This window comes from Schistocerca americana, chromosome 6 (assembly GCF_021461395.2).
Source record: "Schistocerca americana isolate TAMUIC-IGC-003095 chromosome 6, iqSchAmer2.1, whole genome shotgun sequence".
NCBI classification, from domain to species: Eukaryota; Metazoa; Arthropoda; class Insecta; order Orthoptera; family Acrididae; genus Schistocerca; species Schistocerca americana.
The window spans coordinates 42,222,119-42,243,719 of NC_060124.1; the positions used below are offsets into that span (position 1 = coordinate 42,222,119).

Here is a 21,601-nt window from a genome sequence, read left to right on the forward strand (position 1 = left end):
ATGCAATTTGCATATGTGATCAAGTAATTGCCCTCATTCTTCATGCTATTCACCACGCTATGTAGAACTATACTATACTTATCTTGCAATGTGGCTGTGCCACACATTGTAGCCTTTGTGAATTATTGTCCTGTGAGATTGTTTAAGTAAAAGTTATTTTTTGTGTATGATGAAAGAAGTAAATGGTTTTCGCAGTGTACTGTGGTGTGATTTATGTGCCACATACTGGAGCTTTTTTTTTCTTCTGAGAATAGTGTTGCATTTGTAATCACAAAATATAATGTGTTAAAGAGTGAAAAGCCGCATGGCTTGGTAGCTCAAAAGAGAAGGTCCCAAGGGATGGGATCAACTTTTTGAAATTATCTGTAGAGTGTCTTAGGTTAGTGTCCGCTGCGGCCATTTGCCCTAGTGTTTGTAAGTAATCAACAATAAAGAACTCCGCATGATCCTTAAAAATGGTAATGTTATCTGCAGCAGTGGCGCAGTATAGAGGTTAAAATACATTTCTAGGTGTTGAAGGTTGTGTGTTCATATCCCATCTGGTGTTTTCCAATTTTTTTTGTAATCTTTATTAAAATGACTTTGTTCTTCAGTTTTATTCAGGTAATTGGTTTAAATGTCGTTTTTTAAATTTGTAATCCCTTACTGAGTTATTTCAATAATCGTATTAACCTACATCACTGTAGGGATGTTTTCAAAAAGACAGTCCCATCCCTGGGGATCTCCCCTTGCCAGTGAGTAATGCAAAACATTAACTTCAGAGGTCTGGAGCTCTTTCCCCAGTTGGTCCTGAGATTTTTATTTCTGTCACTTTTCATTCTTTCACCTGCTATTTAATGGGGTCAGTCAGTTCTAAGGTCAGCAGAAGGCAAGGGGCACATCACGGAAAGTATGAGCATACGTACTAAAGAACAGTGGTGTTCTACCAAACTTTAATGATGAGGACAGCTTTACTTTGTTGTGTCCAATGAAGATCAGAGTTTTTATAGTTGTTTTAAAAGAGGAGTGGCAAATAAGGTTTGTTTCTGTGGGGGGAAATGATAGTTATTTATGTCACTGCAAGTTCAGTGCCAGTAAAATATTTTTAATATAAACGTCCTTAATTTATTTTTCCTGCTTTCCACACCAAAATTAACAGTAATTGTGGTACATTAAATTAAGTCATGATTTTCAAATCTTCCCAATACCTTCTAACAATTTCACCTTCCTACAATACAAAATCTGCTTGTGTCGTACTAGACAAAGCCAGTTTTATACGTGGTAACTATTGGTGAGTTGTGTGTATTCAAAAGTTCACAGTAGAGTGTTTAAAATCTTCATCTTTTCTGCATTTATAATCTCTCTGCAGCACACAAAAATACAGTAATTTCTGGACATTTTTGTGTCTGCATGTATCGAAAGCTTCTAACAAAAACAAAAGGCACATAGCTTGATCCATGTATTTGAACTTACTGTCCAAAAGTAGCACATCAAGAGTCCCAGTGAAATGACGCCAGATCTGGAAAATTGGGTCCATGACCAACACTAAGCATTGCTTAATTCTTAACACAAATGAACTGTAATTGCATTCATATACATTAGAGGTGTCACAGAATTGTCATTTTAGTAGAGCCCTCAGTTTTCGCCAGTGAGGGTGGTTAACACTGGAACAGCAAAAGAGGTTAAAAAGACACGTTTCAAGTTTTATTTGTACTATAATGAATTCTGTTTTTAACTTTTTCCCAACAAACTTCATGACATTTCCTTCTACTTTTGGCAACAGTGTGTTACAATTTGCTGAATTTTCATGATTTCATGGTAATTTCATTAAGTACACGTAGAACGGTTGGAGGGATCAGTTGACCCCTGGCTTAACTCCTTTTTAGAATATTGCTATTCTCATAATTATGGACGTACTTGCATTGCTTTTTGCTTTGGTCAGCAGTTACTGGCTCAAATGATGATAGATGCAGTGTTGAAAGCATTTCCACCCTTGTCATTGTAATGGTACTTTTCAGTAATATTTCATGTGTTACTGCTGTTACTTGCCTCATCAATTGGATAGTTTTTTAACATGTAACAGGCATTTTCAGTTTGTTATGTCGCCGCGTGGTCTCACTGATAAAGAGATTTCGCACATTGTGGAGAACTCAGATACTGAATCAGAAAGTGACTTATTGGATGCAGATGGTGATTATCTGCCACAGTCAACAGATGATGAAAGTGGTGAGATGAGATGGGGGAGGAGTTACCATCAGTGGATGTCTCAGTTATTACGTCAATCTTGGAAGTCAACTGGCACAACAGTGAAGAAGATGGCTAGAGGTGGAATGGAAGGTTGCTAACACACCATCTCCTGGAAGAAGGGCTGTTTTGAACTCCCTGAAGGGGAGAGGAGGACGCGCTACATATGCCTACTGCCAAGTGGATACCTCCATCACCATTGCCTTCTGACTACTTTTTGATGCACCGGTGGTGCATATCATAAAAAAAAAACCACAGAATCAAAGACTTGGAACAAAATTTAAAAAAAAAAAACAGCACTTGGACAACATCGTTGGTAGAATTGGAGATAGTTAGTTATTGGCATCTTTGCCCCAGAGATACTTTTAGTACTAAAGTTATCTTGTTGGATGAACCTTTGCAGTGCTGTATTATGCCAGTGTGGGAACTCTAGCAAATCCTAAGAAGAGTCCATTGGTTTGCTTTAGACTTCAAACTTTATGATAAAAAATAAAACAGCATTTTCCAAAAGCTTTTTGTAATTTAATTTGGACAAATTTAGAGAGAACACTAGACAAATCAATGTCTGTAAGCAAGATAACAGACAAGTCTGTTTCTAAATTTGTGAAACACAAATCTAATGAATTTTCCATTAAAAGTTCAGAAAGCTGATCTTTTTCCCCCAAGATGCAGCAGCCACGTTGGTTTTGAGCAGTTCATCATTTAGACTTTCATCCAAATTGTCTTGGTAAATAACTATAATAACTGGAGTTGTTTTTCAAGATATCTTCTGCAGTTAAAGACATAAACTGCTGAAGTACTCCAAATATCCTAGTAACTTGACGATAAACTTCCATGCATTTAGCTAACACAGGCAACATATTATCAGTTATGAAATAAACATGTGAATTTCAAAATGTTGTCCAGGTATCTGATTTTCTCCATCTTCATTGAGTGTAACAGAGCTGCTAAAATAGTGGTATCTTATTTCGCTTGTGCTGTCTTGAAGTCTGTTGCTGATAAGAGGTGTGATTGGAAAGTTTTAAGAATGGGCTTGTAATTGTACAATGATGGTACTTAGTCCCCTTCTGACTGAACACACTGACTCCAACAGTGTTTCCATTTTCGAAAACATTCCTGGAATTTTTTTTTCCTGAAGTGTGTTAAGGACACTCTCCGTATTTGCCTTGATATCTTCAATCGAGTCAAATTGTGTCCCTTTCCGTTAAAATTTCAGTTTAGGAAAAGGTAGAAGCCCATAGGGGCCAAATCAGGGGAATATGGCGGTTGTGGAAGCATAGGCATTTTGAATTTGGACAAAAATTCAACGATGGACAAGGCATGATGAGCCAGAGCATTGTCATGGTGTAGCTCCCAACTCCTGTCTTTCCACAATGCAGGCCTTTTCTTCGGCACATTTTCGGGCAAATGCTCAAGGACACATTTGTAGTATTCCTGATTAATTGTCTGTCCTCCAGGGGTAAATTCTTGATGCAGAATGCTGGTAGAATTGAAAAAATTCACGAACGTTGTTTACACCTTCTACTGACTTTGTCATGCCTTTTTCGATCGTGGTGATCCTGGAGTCTTCCACTGGGAAGACTGAACTTCGGTTTCAGGATCATATCCATATACCCATGATTCGTCACCTGTAATTACTCTATTTAACAAATCTGGGTCATTTTTTAGTCTGATTAATCAGTTCTTGGCACACTTCAAGTCGGTATTGTCTCTGGTCACTTGACAACACTTTTGGAATGAATTTTGTGGACACTCGATGCATGTTCATATCTTCAGTTAAAATTGCCTCAACTGCATAGAAACTTAAATTAAGTTCATCAGCCATCTCCCTAATTGTAATTGTACGATCAGAGTGCACTAAGTCGTGAACTTTGACAACATTTTCATTCATTTTTGAGGTGGAAGGACGGCTGGACCGCGGTTCATCTTCAAATGATTCGCAGCCATTTTTAAATCTGTTGAACCAGACAAAAACATTTGACTGGTTCATACAGTTATCTCCAAAAGCTGTTTTTAATAGTTTGTAAGTCTCAGAAGCTAATTTTTAAAAACAAAATTTCACACAAACTCGTTGCTCCATTTTTATGTCCATTTTCCCGCAGACAGAATCTGGTAACAAACCCTGACAGACCTGCGCTCAGCCAGCTGCCACAATGAAGCGAATAAAGGAAACGCAGTTTCCTGTCAGAGGGCGTTCAAGGACAAAGCAATGACTCACTCAATGTGGACCGCGTTGCTTGGACATATCTGGGTAACAAACTCATAGAGGGCATATTCCATATTAAGGTCTTGATCAGACAACTGCAGCGAAATGCTAGTCACTTGCAAGTTTCCCACAATTTCATACCAAGCGATAGTCATTGTTCCCTGATTAAGACACGTTTTGAATCATTGCCCTCAAAATAGTATGTACATTTTCTTGGATGTTATTTTTAATAGTTTAGTGTCTCGCAAGAAATTGTATTCATCACATTTTCATGAACAAGGGTCAGCGAGGGTGTATGGCTGCACAGTGTGAAACCTGGTACCCAGCCCTACACCACTGTATGCATCATTTCAAAAAATCAATCCTAACCATGGTTTCTTAATGACAAGTAAATCTTTGCTCTATTTGGAAGTAAATCAGTTTTAACAGTAAAATTTTATTATCAAATCAAACACCAGTAATTGGTGCTTATATTGTTGTATACATTGCACATAGAACCTACTAGGCTTTTTTAACTTCCGCATAAATAAACAAAAAGATAAGCTCACCTTATTCTTCAGTACTTCTCCTTTTCCTGTTGGCAAATTACGCAATTCCTAAATAAAATTATAGTTCACACTCTCGATATCTTGTACTACAGTTTAGTAGTAGTATTGTATCCTATTAGTCCACAGTGACCGGCAAAGAAACAACACAAAAGAAATGCAGGGACTGCGAAACTACAGTAAATTACTCAATAGTTCACCAACAATACAGCAACTTTGCTCTAGGCAGCTCGTGTCAAAAGTATTGTAAGAAAAAGAAATACACCTTAATAAAAAGAATGGACAGTTGTAATTGTAGACTTCAAAATAATATGGTATTCATTAATTACTTTCTTATGGCAATCAGCAGAAAACTAATTGATTGGGTTATTGTGACTAGCTCAGACAACATTACAGAATTCCCCTGTTACGTTTTGTGTTGTTGTCAGTGTATTGTGTGGCCAATGTTCACTTTTAGAAATGAGCTAAAATTATGACTACTCGTCTTATATTTGGACACCACTGTCTTCCCATTGGACAGTAGGTGGAATACAAATGCGTGAGGCCCATAGCATCTGCTAACTCTTTGGTACATGACTTATCAGATACTGATCATAGGTCATGTTCTTTGGAGCCTAATTTTATAAGAGATAAAATGACGGAATACTGATTACATGAACATATGATACTACTCTGATTTGATGAGGAGTCATCCCAAGATCATTCTATCCCTACTGACAAGTTCACTTTCCTTCTGAATCATGGAACAATTTATTCAAAACTGCTTCTGATGTTACCACCCAGGTGAAAACATTGGAGTTGATAAGTAGATATTTCTATGCATAACAGTTGCAGGTTTGTCCAGTTTATGCCAAACCGATCTGACAAATACAGACTGAAGTTCTGGATAACTGCAGATGTAGCATCCAAGTACAATATCAAGGCCTTGGCATATGTTGGTAACAGAGCTAAGCTAATCAGGTCACCAGTCATTGGGAGAGTATGTCATTCTTCACGTCATGAAGACGTTTCAAAATCAATGAAAGAACGTGACAACGGGCAACTTATTCCCATCCCTTCAGCATGCCAAGAAGCTACAACAGAAGAAAGTGTCATTAGTGGGAACAGTGATCAACACTTGCCAAGAAATCCTCTATTGCTTGAAGAACAATAATTCCTACTTTCATTCCACCACTATCTTGAAAAACTCTAATAAACCAGAGTGCTCCTGACAGTGTACAAAGCAAGGAAAAATAAGAATGAGATTATTCTCAGCACACTACATTCTGTTGTAGCAGTGAGTGAAGAAGAAACAGAAACTTTTACCATCCATAATACCACGAAGTTTGTTGTGGACATCATAGGTCAAATGATTCGTGAATATTCAACTAAGGTTGCATGCAGGAGATGAATGATGATTATCTTTAGCAATATCCTTGTCGTGACAGCAGAAAATGTATGGATCATTTACAATCAACTAAATTGAAGAGGAAAGTGTTAATTCTTCAGCTGGTAAATTAACTTATGAAGGAGAAACAAAAAAGAGCAGGATAAGCCTGTAGAACTAAAAAGCTTCTATAGAACTGGACAAATCAAAATAGCAAAACATGTCAGATTGCAAAGTGCAAGGAAAACAAGAGTAATAGCATCTGTTAGAAATGCAAAAAAGCTGTCAGTGGAAAATGTGTGTGTAAAATATCAATAATCTGCTCAAAGAATGTTTTCTATATTTAGAAACAATCAAGCGAAATAAATGAAGAAATGTTAGGCACTTTAGAAACAGGTCACATTTCTGGGTAGAAATGCCACATTTTGTATTCAAAACATAAATCTAAAAGTCTTAGAACTTCAAGGAAAAGTGTTAGAACTTCAAGGTAAGGCTTTGATTGAAGTGCAACAAACAATGGAAAGTCTGTGTTGGAATATCAACAATATTATGAAAATGAGGGATTGCTATTCACCATGAAAATACCACATTGAGTTGCAGATAGGCATGATGAACAGACTGTTATGAATGGGCTTTCAACCAAAGCCTTCTTCAGAAAGGAAAAGTGCACACATATTCACATAATCAAGCACCTCTCTCTCTCTCTCTCTCTCTCTCTCTCTCTCTCTCTGTCACACACACACACACACACACACACACACACACACACACACACACACAAAAGCACAACTTGCCCAAAAGCTAATATGTTTAGCAATCTTTTTGTTTGCCTGTCTGTGATTCAACATCTCTGTATGGTGAGTAGCACTGTATCCTTTTCGTAATATTGTCATCCCAAATAATCTTTCATTCTTCATGGGATAGGAGGAGGAAGCAGCATTTTTTGTGTCAGAGAAGAGAGAAAATTTCTACCAGGTGCACATCAGGATAGGATGTCTAAGTAAACAGACAATAGAATAGGTGTAAGACGTGGATCGAGAGAAATTACAGAAATTTTAAGAAATGCAACTATAACATATAAGCAGGCAATAATACCATTTAGAAGCCGAAGTATTCTAGAAAACTTACAACCCAAGGAAACAGAAAGAAAAGGAAAAGCATCGAATGATGCTAAAATTGTTGGAATTTGTTATAATGAAGAAACTAACTTCCACAGAATGCTGATTATAAGAAGTGTTAGATATGTCGAATGCAGCACATACAATATGAGTAATAACATAACTGCAAAAACAATGAATCTTTATTTTGAAGAATGAGGTGGGGGTTGGAATCAACTCTTAGTATCAGTACTGGTTGCAAGTTTTTAAGGAGATTGATTGTTTGATTTAATTAAGACAAAGAGCCATTTTACAACTTCATCATCATCCACAAACGGCATTAACTATCCCTTTATTGACCAACCAAGTGCAGCAAGCATGGAACTCATTCCCCCAAACTGACATCCACCACCTGTACAACACAATGCATGTACAGTTGCGCGCTTGCAGTCAACATTTTGGCGGTTATGCTGGTTATTAATGTACCAGCATTTCATATTCATGACAGGTTACCTTGTACTTACATTAACCCATTATCTTGTGATGTTAATCGCTTAAATATGTTAGCTACACAAATGTATTTCCAAAATGTCATTACTCTGGGTCAGTTATTATTATTATTATTATTATTTTATTTTTTTTCCTGTCAGAGTATATTGGTGTTGGATCTGTCAGAGGTGGGTGCCAAGGAATAGATGGGTGCTTTGACAGAAATCAGAAAGAATTAGAAGTGAGTGACACTGGTGTTTATTTAACTATAATGCAGAAAGTCCAAGTGTTCTAGAAACCCATTAGTCAGAGCCTAGTCATTATAAACAATCACAGTACAGGAAAACTATGAATAAGGCTGCTAATTCCCTCGAGGAACTCTGCTGTCAAACTGGGTGAGATCAGTGCTGCATCCTCCTTAAGCTGTCTTGGTGGTGGCGCTGCTTGTGTGTTCACCAGGAGGTGTGCCTTCAAGCCGTCCGTGGAGTGATGAGGCCTTTACACAGTTTATTGCCAACCTTGAGAGGCATTCTGCCTGGTGTGGTATCAATAATGTATGACACCAAGAAAGGTGGGGGTGGGTCATTTGAAAAGGATATTACTATTTTCTTTCCCAATTCTTGTCCAATCCCTCTCTGATAATCTTGTCAGTATGATATTAAATCATTGTTTCTTTCCCTCACTCTTTGACCAGAAATTCTCTGCAGAACCATTGGTTGCACTTGATTCACTGTTGGCAAATCACAGTTGCACATTTAAATTGCCAAATATATGATGAGCTCTGAATGGTAGATCTGTGCTTCAGTCTGAATATGTGTAGTACCAGCTGTGTTCAGAAATAGCATCATGTTTTCATTTGTTTTAAATTGTGAAATGACAATAAATAATGATAAGTTAAATATAATAGAGGATTTGTCTGTGTCATTGTCATGTTAGATCTTGTTTCTTTGGCATTCCAAAGTAAAACATATTGGCTTTTTACATTATCATTGGCCTTTAAAATTATTGGAAATCCGAGTACAGGAACTTTACAGTATTCACTGTATTGTATGAACAATGTATAAAAGAAGCCACATTGCTTTTCTGTGTTTTATTATGTAAATTGGTGCATGCCTGTGTTGTGATCTGAGTATGGTGACTTTATAGTATTTATAACTTTTAGAGTTTGAAGCTTGACTGCTTTACTTATATACAATGATTTAATAGTAAACATTCATAAGAGTAGACAAGTGATATCTCTCTCTGAGTAGTACAGTGCAGAGAGTGGAAAAAAAGAAACATTTGAGGGATATTATTCTGATACTGGCAAAGGTGTACTTTCTAATGGAGAAAAATGCACAAGGTGACAAATATAAGGTAAATACACTTAGTAGGTCGATGTACATTAGCACTGTCACAGGACATGCGGTAGCAAAAGCATACCATTGTCACAAGACATGTAGTAGCAAAAGCAATCATAATCACTGACTTAAAAAAAGACTCTGCGTGACTAGTTTTTAATGAACAGTCTTAAAGAAGAGTTCTTTAAACATAATCGGACCACTGATGCTTCTGTGTGACTGCTTAATCCAAGCAGGCAGTTTTCCTTATCTACTGACAACTTTTATGGTAGTTTCACTTCATAAAAAAGGATGGAAGGGATGATGTAAATAATCAGTTTCCTATTTATATTTTAAAAACAATTGAAAAAATTGCTTACGACAGACTCATGGAATTTAAAATAAAAAACAAAGTTCTTTGCCGTGGACAACGTGAATTCAGAAATAAGTAGTCCACAGTAACTGTTACATATTAGTGCAGAAACTGCTAACACCATGAAAGAAAACTTTAACAAAAGTTGCCAGTGTCCAAAACAAGGATATGTACACTCTCTATTTATCTCTGCTAGTCATCACTCAGTTGATAACAGTACATGTTCTGTCCCTTTCTAGAGGAACGAGACTTGCTGAAGTGAGATATACACTTTGCAATCACAGCTGTTCATTACAAGAACTAAACTGTTTACAACTTATGGAAAAATGTCTGCAAAACTAAAGAACTGTAATGTACTGAGGAACAAGTAAGATTAACAATGACACAGTCCCATGAGGCTGGTAACTTGTAGGCAGTCTGCTGCTTAGCAGCAGCTGCTGTGACAACACAATCGTCTGAGACCGAGAGGTCATAGGCAGTCTACTGGAAATGACATAGTCCCACAAGGTGATGAGCACGAGGGCAGTCACAACAAATACTGTGTAGCATTGCCCTTGGAGTGGCTGGTGGAAGGGCAGCATCGGACATGGCTCAGATCGAGGGCGGCACGGCACCAAAGCGGCTGCAGCAGCTGGTATCCATAGCAGAGATTTGAGGTGGCTGTTGGTTGCTCGGAGCTCGGTATGAAATGAGCTCTCTGTGGACAGAGCACCAACTCAAGTACATGCCTTCGGAAGGAGGCATGCGTGGTATCGTATGAGCATGTGACCGTGTGGATGTAAATTAGTTCTCACAACTACAGTGCCCTGTGCTGCGACTTGCATGCCATGTAGTGGCAAGACTGGTGCCCCCAAATACTGTGGTGACTGTTGCTGGCTTGACTACACACAGTACCTTGCTTCTTCCGTTTACAAATAACCTCCTAGGTGAGGCAGGGCCCATAATTTGCCTGCAAAACATACGTGTAAGTGTGGTGGCAGAAATATGCAGGAGGCAGCCCTGCATCATCAACAATACAGAAACAAAATTTTAAAATAATGGTTGCAAAGCAATTTTAAATGGATGATCTGAAAGGAAAAACATACAATGATACGAATATAATAGAGGGAAGCAGTCCACGTGGGAAAAATATATCTAAAAACAAAGGTAATGTGACTTACCAAACGAAAGCACTGGCAGGTTGATAGATACACAAACATGCACACAAAATTCAAGCTTTCGCAACCAACGGTTGCTTCATCAGGAAAGAGGGAAAGACGAAAGTATGTGAGTTTTAAGGGAGAGGGTAAGGAGTCATTCCAATCCTGGGAGCAGAAAGACTTACCTTAGGGGGGAAAAGAGGACAGGTATACACTCGCGCGCGCGCGCGCCCCCCCCCACACACACACACACACACACACACACACACACACACACACACGTTTACAAATGTCTGCTTGTGACTGTGTATGTGCGGATAGATGTGTGTGTGTGTGTGTGTGTGTGTGTGTGCGTGCGTGCGTGCGTGCGTGCGAGTGTATACCTGTCCTTTTTTCCCCTTAAGGTAAGTCTTTCCGCTCCCAGGATTGGAATGACTCCTTACCCTCTCCCTTAAAACCCACATCCTTTCGTCTTTCCCTCTCCTTCCCTCTTTCCTGATGTAGCAACCGTTGGTTGTGAAAGCTTGAATTTTGTGTGTATGTTTGTGTTTGTTTGTGTATCTATCAACCTGCCAGCGCTTTCGTTTGGAAGTCACATCATCTTTGTTTTTAGAAAAACACACAATTTTATATTGAAATTTTGCAGTAATAAAAAAAAAGGGGGTATGGAATACTATCATCCTTGCTTGTATTCGGTCCTTGATTTAGGGTCTTATTTTTGGGGAACTAGTAAGCAACTATCCATATTTCAGTATTGCAAAAGAGACCCTTTGCAATCATTACTGGATGCAAACCTAGAGAGTCATGTTAATCACTCATTATGATCCACCATGTATCTAAATTGTTGAATCTCTTCTGTTCTTTGAGGTAAGTGTAATAGATATGAGCATCCTACTGCTGTATTCAGAACATGTCCCTTTGTCAGGAAGGTATGTTTCACATGGAAGTATATCTTAATCACAGACTTATAAGTAATATAACAGCAATTATTGAGGTAAAAATCTTCAGTTTTATGTTTACAGCATTTCCACTTTTACTCAGGTAATATACCTTTAAACGTGTATTATGTCACCTCTAATTGTATTCATATGCTCATGTTTACACAGATAACTGTTTATGGTGGAGTATTGTAAAAACTACACTTTTGTCCAGTTTTGAATGGATTCTTTTCTTGCATAGATGCAGTAGGTCATACAGTGCAACACAGCAATCTTTGTATGTTAGACTGGTGTTCCTCAGTTGTGAATACTTGGTTCCTTCTTGACATTTTTTGTAAATTTTTCTTATTTTGGTAAGATTAATGTGAGATCAAACACTTTTACCATATTCTCAATCTGTTGCAGGTACCACCAGCCCTTACGGCTCGCCCACCACGAAAAAATTGTTCACCAAAGAACCCAGACAAAAAAGTTAGTGGGTCTAAGAATCCAAATGGTCCTGATAAAACAGAACAAGGTAAGAAATATTTGTAAGAATTTTCATCCGGTATGTTGAGATATTTCATTGCATCACAGTTGTACTCTTCTTGTGAATCAGTACAACTACATGTAAGCTTGATTGCAATTTATTAATCACCAAAACTTTCGAAGTGTGTTGCATAAAGTTTCTACAGAAGGGCTCAGGAAATCCTTTTTTAGATTGTCATGTATGGTGAGTGAAACGTAGTTTGTGTAAAACAGCCACTCTTGTTGAAATTTTCTATTGAAGACCTTGTCATTTTTCTGAAGGTACAGCACATACACCGAAAGAGTGGGAAGCGATATTATCGTTCTTTCTTCCTTATTATTGAAACTTAGCCACTTTCAGTTATTACGCGTTTCACAGTACAAGCGAAAGCATTGCCTTTTTTCCATTTTAGATACATGCAGGTAAGCACCAGTGATAAAAAAAAATCATGCAAGGCCATTATAAACAAACCTGTCAGTATCTATTTGTTTCAAAATATACCAATCAGTGAAAGTTACCTATTTTGTTCAGTGCATCATACCCTTCATAAGGTTGGGTGTCATTGTTAGCCATAAATAATATGGTAAAGTGATGATGAATTTTGAGCCTTTGCTAAGAAAATTTTCTCATCGTTAACTTCACAAAAGTGAGGTGAAAGAAAAACTGTAGAAATGAGGAGGCAAGTCTAGAGAAGAAGATTTTCTTATGCATTTAAATGCCAGGTTACTAGAGTTCTCAGCCTGATAGCTACAGCTTCATACTACACATTGTAATGAATAAATCTCAAATTAACAGTTATGACTTAGTGTTGTGATCACTATTTGCAGATCCAATTACATATTTTTAAATGTGTTATTAATTCAGAAAGTTACCTACATGAGCTTCACAGAAGAACATCAGAAATATCTGTTCGCAAATTCCAGGGTTTTGAGGACGAAACAAACAGTTGTTAAAAGGCCATTCTGACCACTCAATTCCAAGATTAATATGTGCCCTTTTCTTCTTGACAACATCTCTGTTTAACAACACATCATATGTCTACACAAGCTGATAAATTAATTAATGTTGGTGGTATCATGTTTTTTAATCTGTGTTTTGAAGGGAAATTAACAATAAAGTAAATCAAATAATTATCTTTTTCTGTTCTCAGAAAATTAGTAGAGTAATAAGTTCATTTCAGAGTTTCATTTCAACAAGTTCCTTTCATGTCATCTTGGCAGGGAATCTATTCTGCGGTTCAAGACAGAATAGAAATAAGAGCGCATGAAAATCGACTGTTTGCGGCAATAACATATCAGAATTTGCCAGTAGTTTTGTGTGACTAGAACACCAACAAGGGACATTGTAACACTACAGGTACAGTTCTGTCCCTCCCTGTCTGTTGGATGCCATACTTAACATTCCTAGTACCTGGTGACATTACATGCAAGTTCTATCATTTCCTAATACACTATCCATCGGTGACACTGATTTAAATGTTTGTTATTGACCCACATATGGAATAATGTGGCAGTCTGTTGTATTTCAGTTGTCTGCTGAAGCTACAGTGTTGTGCAGTGTTTCTTATCTCGTATCACATGGCATCTGTATCATGTTTCCATGACCTACTGCAATTTTCAAACTGTGGAATAGAATGACTTTGGTTGTGTAAGTAGATACTTAATATATAACACTCTTTTATGTATCATACTTTCATTCAGCCTTGCGTGTAGTGCTGAAGACAGTTATATGTTGACAAACACTCACAATATACAGAATTGGCATCACTGCTTCATGAAGATAACATAGGTGTTTCTTTGCCTGATTTTACTTGTACGTACGGTATATTATCTGTCGAACTGTCTAAAATTGAACAATGTAATTAACTCTCTCACTGCTTGTGGAGGCTCCAGTATGAGTAAATTACAGCCTACTTCCCTTACTCTTGGAGGCTGTCTCTCCACTTGGAGACCGCAGCTCCACTGACTCTAAGGTTGATATCATTGTTGGTTTGAACTGAACTTCGTGCACCTTCATAAACTCTCACGAGTAATTGGGTTCATAATATGTTCCCCACCTATTCTTACTAAATTTTATTTGTTATGAATTTATATACTGTGGCATCTTTTTATGATAACTGAGAAGTTTCCTTTGTTTTGGGTTTCTAAGTCATTAAGATTTTTAAATATGATTATATTCAAGTTGTTACCTGGTTGAAGGTTGAGGCCGCTGCATACATTACCAACAGCACCTTCTTCTTTCCCCAGTGGGCTGTCTGTTGGTCCAGATCCTGCTGCCTACCATTTCAGTGGCAACAGAAGCTTGCTCTATAAGTGACTTTTGAAGGTGATTTAACTCAGGTCAACAGTTTTTTAATAAAAATGCTAGGAATGTGCCATTTATAATTGAAGCATCACAACAGTACAGACCGATAGTGCACTCATTGTGCGGCCATTACCCTACTTCCTGTATTCCAACTGCTGACACACTCACTTCCAAGCACATGCAGTTGGCCTGCTGTGTGGGATTCCAGAAAATGAAAGACGTTGTCAGAACATTTTGGCTGAATTTTTGTGCGGATTTCACCAGTGCAATTCACCAAGGAAGCCTGCATTTGTATGTACAGTTATCTGTTAATTTACTATCATGTACATGATCAGAGTTGAAATAGCTGTTTGTTATACCACAAAGATTAGAGAATCATTTGGTATTTCCTATTCAGGAATGTGCAATCCATCATAGCTTAGTATATGTATGGTTCGTCCTGCATCATTTAAGTGAGTCAAACAATACTCATTTCTGACAAAAGTATATTCATTTATCAATTTCTTTACTTTCGGTTGCACAGCTGCTAGGAAGTTGTTAAAGTTTGGAAACAGCCCTGCAGGGAAGTGAGCTTTAATCAAAAATAAAAACTTGCTGGTACATCACATAATTTTTTATTTATTTGTCAGATAGGACAAAAGCATCTATGCGCTGGAAAGTTTACTAATATTTGAGTTGCTATTTTACCTCATACTGCTGGGAACTCTCACTTACCATCGTTGGCTATTCAATGGCATTTATATTACAATGAAGATTCTGTGCTTATTTCTCTCATTTACCATCGTTGGCGATACAATGGCATTTATATTACAATGAAGATTCTGTGCTTATTTCTGGACTGTGATGGCATGCCACTTTACAGCATCTACTTGTAAACAGAAATGCAAGTGACAACATTTATATAATTATCATTATTTAAGAATTAAAATAGAAACTGATGGAGGCAAGTTTTGCTGTATGCACTATTCATTTTGATATTGTTCCCTTCAATCACACACAGGGGCGATAGGTATAGATTGTCTTGTTATGAAGTGATATTTGATTTTTTTTTTTATGCTTATGTAGTTCACATTTGCTTCTCTCCTTGTCTATCGAATGAAAGTAAATGAACCGTGTTTCAGATAGTGATTTTAATTAACTTCGTTTCTTGAGACCTGAGTTTCTCCTGGTGTAAGCAGTGTTCAAATAACTTATGGAATTGCAGCCAGGTGACATCGTCAACAAGCACTGATACTTCGACATGAGCGCACCCTGCCAATTTCAAGGCATATCTACAACAAGTAAGTGCTCTGGAAGTGAATTTAAAACCTTGGTTTTCAGGGAAACTCTGGAAACATAACATTTCCACACACTGTAAACACTAGCGCCATCACAAACTAATGATGATCGATGTCAGAAGTACTTATTACAAGGAGTGTGTGAATGTTACCTTTCTGGAGTTTCTCTGAAAACCGAGGTTTTAAAATCCATTGCACAGCAATTACATGCCCCAATTATGCCTTGAAAATGGCAGGGTGTGTTCCTGTTGAAACATGGACAGTTGTCAATGATATCACCCAGCTGCATTCCTGTAAATTATTTGAACTTCATTTCTTGTTTTGCAAATTTGATGTCTTTCTATAGTGCAGATGGTTAGTCATTTTGTTTGGACTGAAACTTATAATGTAAATCTTGGACACACTAATCACTATCACATAGATGCATGCCTTTAGGAGGAAGATTGCAATTATAAAACACTCATGAAATTGCATTCGTGCTCATCAGGTAAGTTTGAAGGAGGACATGGTTACATCAGGTTGCATTTCAAATTACTTTATTCTGGACTACCAGTTTTGGGCTCAGTCCATTCGCAAGTGCATCTATAGCAACAGATGTGGATACATCGCCCTTATCTCATCAATAAATAAATAAAATAAAATAAAATTCATGTGCCCTCCGTATTTGTGCATAGCATGGTCAAGAGTGTTCATCTTGAAATGTGTAGCTATAAATTGCACTTAGACACATTTGTTCATAGAACTGACATGTGACATGTGAAAACGAGTCTTTCCTGCTGGATTGGCTATGAGTGGTATCCACAAGTTCTTGTTCTCCATTACTGCTTAAGTCTCTGTATATATCTGTTGATGACAGTTCTTCATTTCTGATGATATCGTTGGCAATTTGGCATTTAAAAATATGGTGGCAATGTCTATAATGGAAACATTTAAAGGAAGTATGCAGGGTACTGGTACCTGTAACCGTCAAGTGGTTCAGATGGCATATTGCATTTGAGTCATATTGCAGAAGGATTGGTTGTTGGCAGATGAGGGGCTGAGCATGCAGCCCAAGGTAGATTGGTAGCTGAATGGTGAACAAGCACATTTCAGTGTGTGAAGAAGATTCCACGTGAAGAACTAACTCATTCCATGACAGTGTGGGCATGATTACATACGTGTTATCCCAATGATACAATCATTTATCTTGCCTTAAATGCCCAATTTTGACCAACAACACAGGCTCTGCAATGTCTCTGGATTTCACATTTCCCACCACACCATGGTTTGTTAGCTTTGAGAGGTTTCTCTTATGTTTCGTGATGGGTCAAATGCATCCAACGGTGTGAATGTGACACATACATTGCTGAATGTGGTATTTTGCTTACCAGGAGTGACCAAGAACCATTGAGATAATATATGGTCATAGGTGAGTCACAGAGTATATTGGAGAGGTGCCATAGGGACATATGTCAGGCATGTCAATATTTTGGAAATGAACTGACATGATATGCCAGTATTCTCATCGGGAACTGGAATGGCATCATATTACGTGGTTGTGCACCAATGGAGGTGTTCCCCTAGATACTGTAACAGGTGTGGTCCATGGCAATGACATCTTCCAGTTACAGGTCCACTTTTTTGTGGCCTGGTAGTTATCTGATGAATAGGATACTATAGTGTGCATAAATAAGACTCTAAGAATAGCCACCCTGACATTGCCATCACAGACCGTTGCTGACCTTCAGATGAGTCTCGTCCAGATTGGGAGTGTTGTTGCAAACCATGCTGAATACCTCATCTATAGTTTCGGGAGCCATTGTGTTTCCTTGGTTGCCATGTGAGAGTATCACAACCCATATTGAGGTTGTGCATGCCGTCAGCAGAGGGCTGCTAAATATGGTAAGTACCACCATGCCCAATTGCCTATTATCTAGTATATATTGAGTATTTATCACTGTGTCTTGTATCATAGCGGTTCCACAACACTGTTCGTGCACGTTACCACCATATCTCGTGTTTTACAAGTCCAAAAATCCCTTAATGTATGGACTTAAGTGTGTGTGTGCACACACGAGTGCAAAAAGTTAGTGAAGGTATTTGTACTGCTCTAGATAACATTTTGATTTTAAAGTTTAAACACACACACACACACACACACACACACACACCATTTCAAAATTTAATGTATATGAAAATATTGTAGTCTTTTATGTCAGGTAAAAGTAACAAAACTAGAAGTAATTTGGAAAATATTAGGAAATGAATAAAGATAAGTTTGTCAGAGAATTGGGGTGAGTAGTTACTAAGATGAAAATTAAGAAAGGTTCTTGAACAAAAATAGGTACAAGGAACCAAAAGAAACATGAAACTTCATAGTTTCATCCAAATATTGAGTTCTCTTGAATCTATACGCAGACAGGTTTCCCAACATTGACAGTGTTAAACTTATTCCTTCCATTACTTATGTTACACGCTGGACTTTTGCACTATTGGTGAGACGAGAGCTGAAAGCTGAATGCAAAATGCCCTATATTTTGAATTTCGTAGTAGTAGTGGTGGTGGTGGTGGTGGTAGTAGGAGAAGGAGAAGAATGAGGTAAAATGTGGAGCACGCTGTGGACTATAGGAAGGGCTAAGCAGTGCAATTTATTGACTATAAAATTTTTTCCTCTTTTTATCAGTAGGCTGGAATATTCCTCGGTTATCCATGGTTTTTCTCCTATACACATTTACCTCAGTAATGAATAATGGTGTCCTTTTGTGCCATCATTTTATTTCTGTCTTCATTACATTCCACTCATCTAGTTGCTGCCTCAGAGAATTTGTGATTCATCTAATTCTGTCAGTAATTTTTAGTTTTCCAATTCATCATATACCCATTTTTCTTTTTCTCTAGCGCACTGATTGTGACTGCTAGGTTATAATTGAGTCTAATTTCTGCACTAGTGTATGTTTTGTGGTATGGTATTTGATTTGTAGATATTTATCTAAGTATGATACAGTTCTGTTAATATGTTTCTGTGCCTCCTGATTCTTTTTAAGTACACATTTTTCTGTGGTTTTGGAAGAGGATGTTTACTCCAAGTAAGTGAAACCTACTGCATAACTCTTTAAACATCCCTCATTTCTTTCCTGTAGCCCATACTTTGATCATTCATGTACCTGGCAGAGAAGGTTGAGAATACCAGCCTTCCTCATGGAGTTTCAACGAAGCTCGCAATTTGCAGCATTGTCCCCAGAACAGATCATGGTCTCTTGGTTGTGAGTCAAATGGAAGACTTGAATCAGAGACTTTAAGTTGTGCCATAAGGTTGAGAACTGTAGGATCCCCCTAAATGGATCAGGTGTGCACTACCCATCAGAGGCTGCTGCCCAGGTAGCGGATTGTGTGTGCGGGGTGCACACTTTTTTTTTTTTTTTTTAGTTAGGTGGTTCCATCCCATTCAGATAATAATAACTGGAGGAAACCCAGAAATATCAGTGTAAGATCCAAAAAAGTGTGCCCTGCAGGTGACTATATTATGCAGAGCATTTGCAGTGAAATGCCAGAGTTTGAAGCTCTCCTAAAAGGCAGGCACAGAAAGCTGGTTATAACTGGATGTTGACAATGTGACAGTTTTGGGATAAAATTTAAATGTATACCAAAAGGCTAGACTAATGGGAAATTGCACAGTAGACAAGAAACTCAAATCCACCAAGATAGAAATTGACTGCTTGCTAGATTGTTTGGGCAAAACTCAGTATCAAGGATGAGCATAAAATTGTAGTTGGATCCTTGTGTTGATCACCAGACTTATCTCCTGATGTTGCCAAAAACTGTTGCATCACGTGTGACATTTTAATTTACTACTTCCTTGCTACTAATTGTGTTCACAACAAATTTTACAGACTGTATCCAAATCTGCTGCTGAATATATCTACAAAATTACATCATTGTTCAGTACACAGTTCAGGAGATATGATGTCATAAACATTAAGCATAGGGTCAGATGCTGCATGGTAAGGGTGCGGATGCACAGCTGTAAGTAAATACCTGGGCAACACCAGGTTTCTCCACTACTGTACTGTAAAAGTGTTCTCAAAGAAGAGCTTATAACATCAACCAACCATCTGTAATGACTGTCATTGTATACTTCTACTCATCTCCTCATTTGTCCACGACTGCAGGAAACTGTATGGGATTCATGGATCTGCCATGCTGCTGAAAGTGTCAGTTGTGAAAATATTGTGCACTAGTGTTATTCACAGGAACTGAAACTCTGCAAGTATCTCAGTTGTCAACCCACCAGCAGTAAAAACCTGATAACAGTGGACTTCATACGTGCATTTTTTCATGCTTTAGTGAGATGATATAAGCTATTCAATAAAGTGGGGTGAATTAAACTTCACACTATTTGAAGAAATACATTGGGTAGCGGTCTGATGATTTGTAGGGAAAAGAAATTGAAAGAAAAACTCACTAATGATGATGAAGTCTCAGTGTAACGACATTGTATCCCAGCATGTTTTGCACTAAAGTGGTCCCACAAATCCCATACTTAGATATGTAGATTCTGTTTAATGACCTATTTGCATCTCAAATAGTTCTTTTTCATGGTGTCCAAGAAAAATATGTGTGGCTAACTGAAAGTTTATAAATGAAAGGTTATGGTTAGTGATATTCCGTCCTTAAAGTGGTTTTATCCACCTGCGTAATTCACATATATAACTAGAAACACATTGTGGCTTTATCTTATGTCTCTAACATTTATTCAGTGCTGTGGCCATCACTGTATTTATTTCGTCAGATATTATAAAGTTGTTATTATAGTGGAAAGATAGGAAGGGAACAATGTAAAAAAATTAGCATATACAACCAGTCACCTGGAACAACCTAATGAAACGGAAATGTATCTGTGGGTATTTGTGTATGGCTGTATGTACTATAGCAGAATGTTACCAGGGTCTTTGAGAACAGTATGAGTCTTTGTTTATGTGAACATAAACTGAAGAACCAAGGTATTATGACCACTACACAAAGGAAAATACAAATTGAACAGATACATATGAGGATTCACTCTAGTGATTATAAGGGCCGCAAAAGGGAAATTTCAGTAACACACGTTGAAAATGGTGGAGTTTGTCATTTGTTCGCATACTACTGTTGTGAGCGTCTGTGGAAAGTTGTTAATGGACATTGAAACCACAAGGTGCCAACAAGCATTGGAGATCCACGACTCATCAAAGAATGTTGAGTTCGGAGGCTTGCTCACTCTGTAAAGTAGAATAAGCAGCAATCTGTGGTAGATTGGATAACAGAGTGCTATGCTGGTGCAGGCACAAATGTTTTGGAGCACAACACTCAGCACACATTGTTGAACATGTGGTTCTGTAGCAGACAGTCTGTTCATGTTCCCCTCTTGTCCCAACTACATTTCCAGTTACAATTGCAGTGACCATGAGATCATCAAGATTGGGCCATGAGTCAGTGGAAATGTGTCATCTAGTTGAAGGACTTACATTTCTTGTTAAACCAGGTGGATGGTCCAGTTCTGATACACCATCCCTCAGGCAATGGGCTGCTTGAAACATGCACCACTCCACAGATGCAGGCCAATGGGCTACAGTGTTGTGCTTTGGGGACATTCATTTGGGCTTCTATGAGATATGCAGTGTAATTGAAGATATCCCAACAGCTGTAGACTGTGTAAACATTATTGTGGACCACATGCATCCCTTCATGCTTGACGTTTTCCCCGACAGTGGTGGAATCTTTGCAGCAGGATAACTGCCTGTGTTATAAACTCAAGATCGTGGCGTAGTGATTTGAGAAGCATGATAATGAACATGCATAGAA

At 37.9% G+C, this 21,601-nt stretch overlaps 1 protein-coding gene across 1 annotated transcript in view; it reads left to right on the top strand.

Annotated features, from left to right (window-relative positions):
- LOC124619946 overlaps window positions 1–21,601 on the top strand; it is a 185,866-nt gene that overhangs the window by 112,590 nt on the left and 51,675 nt on the right. Inside the window, exon 8 of the mRNA XM_047146608.1 lies at window positions 12,101–12,212. Coding sequence (XP_047002564.1) covers window positions 12,101–12,212 — 112 coding nt within the window. The remainder of the gene's footprint in view (window positions 1–12,100; window positions 12,213–21,601) is intronic.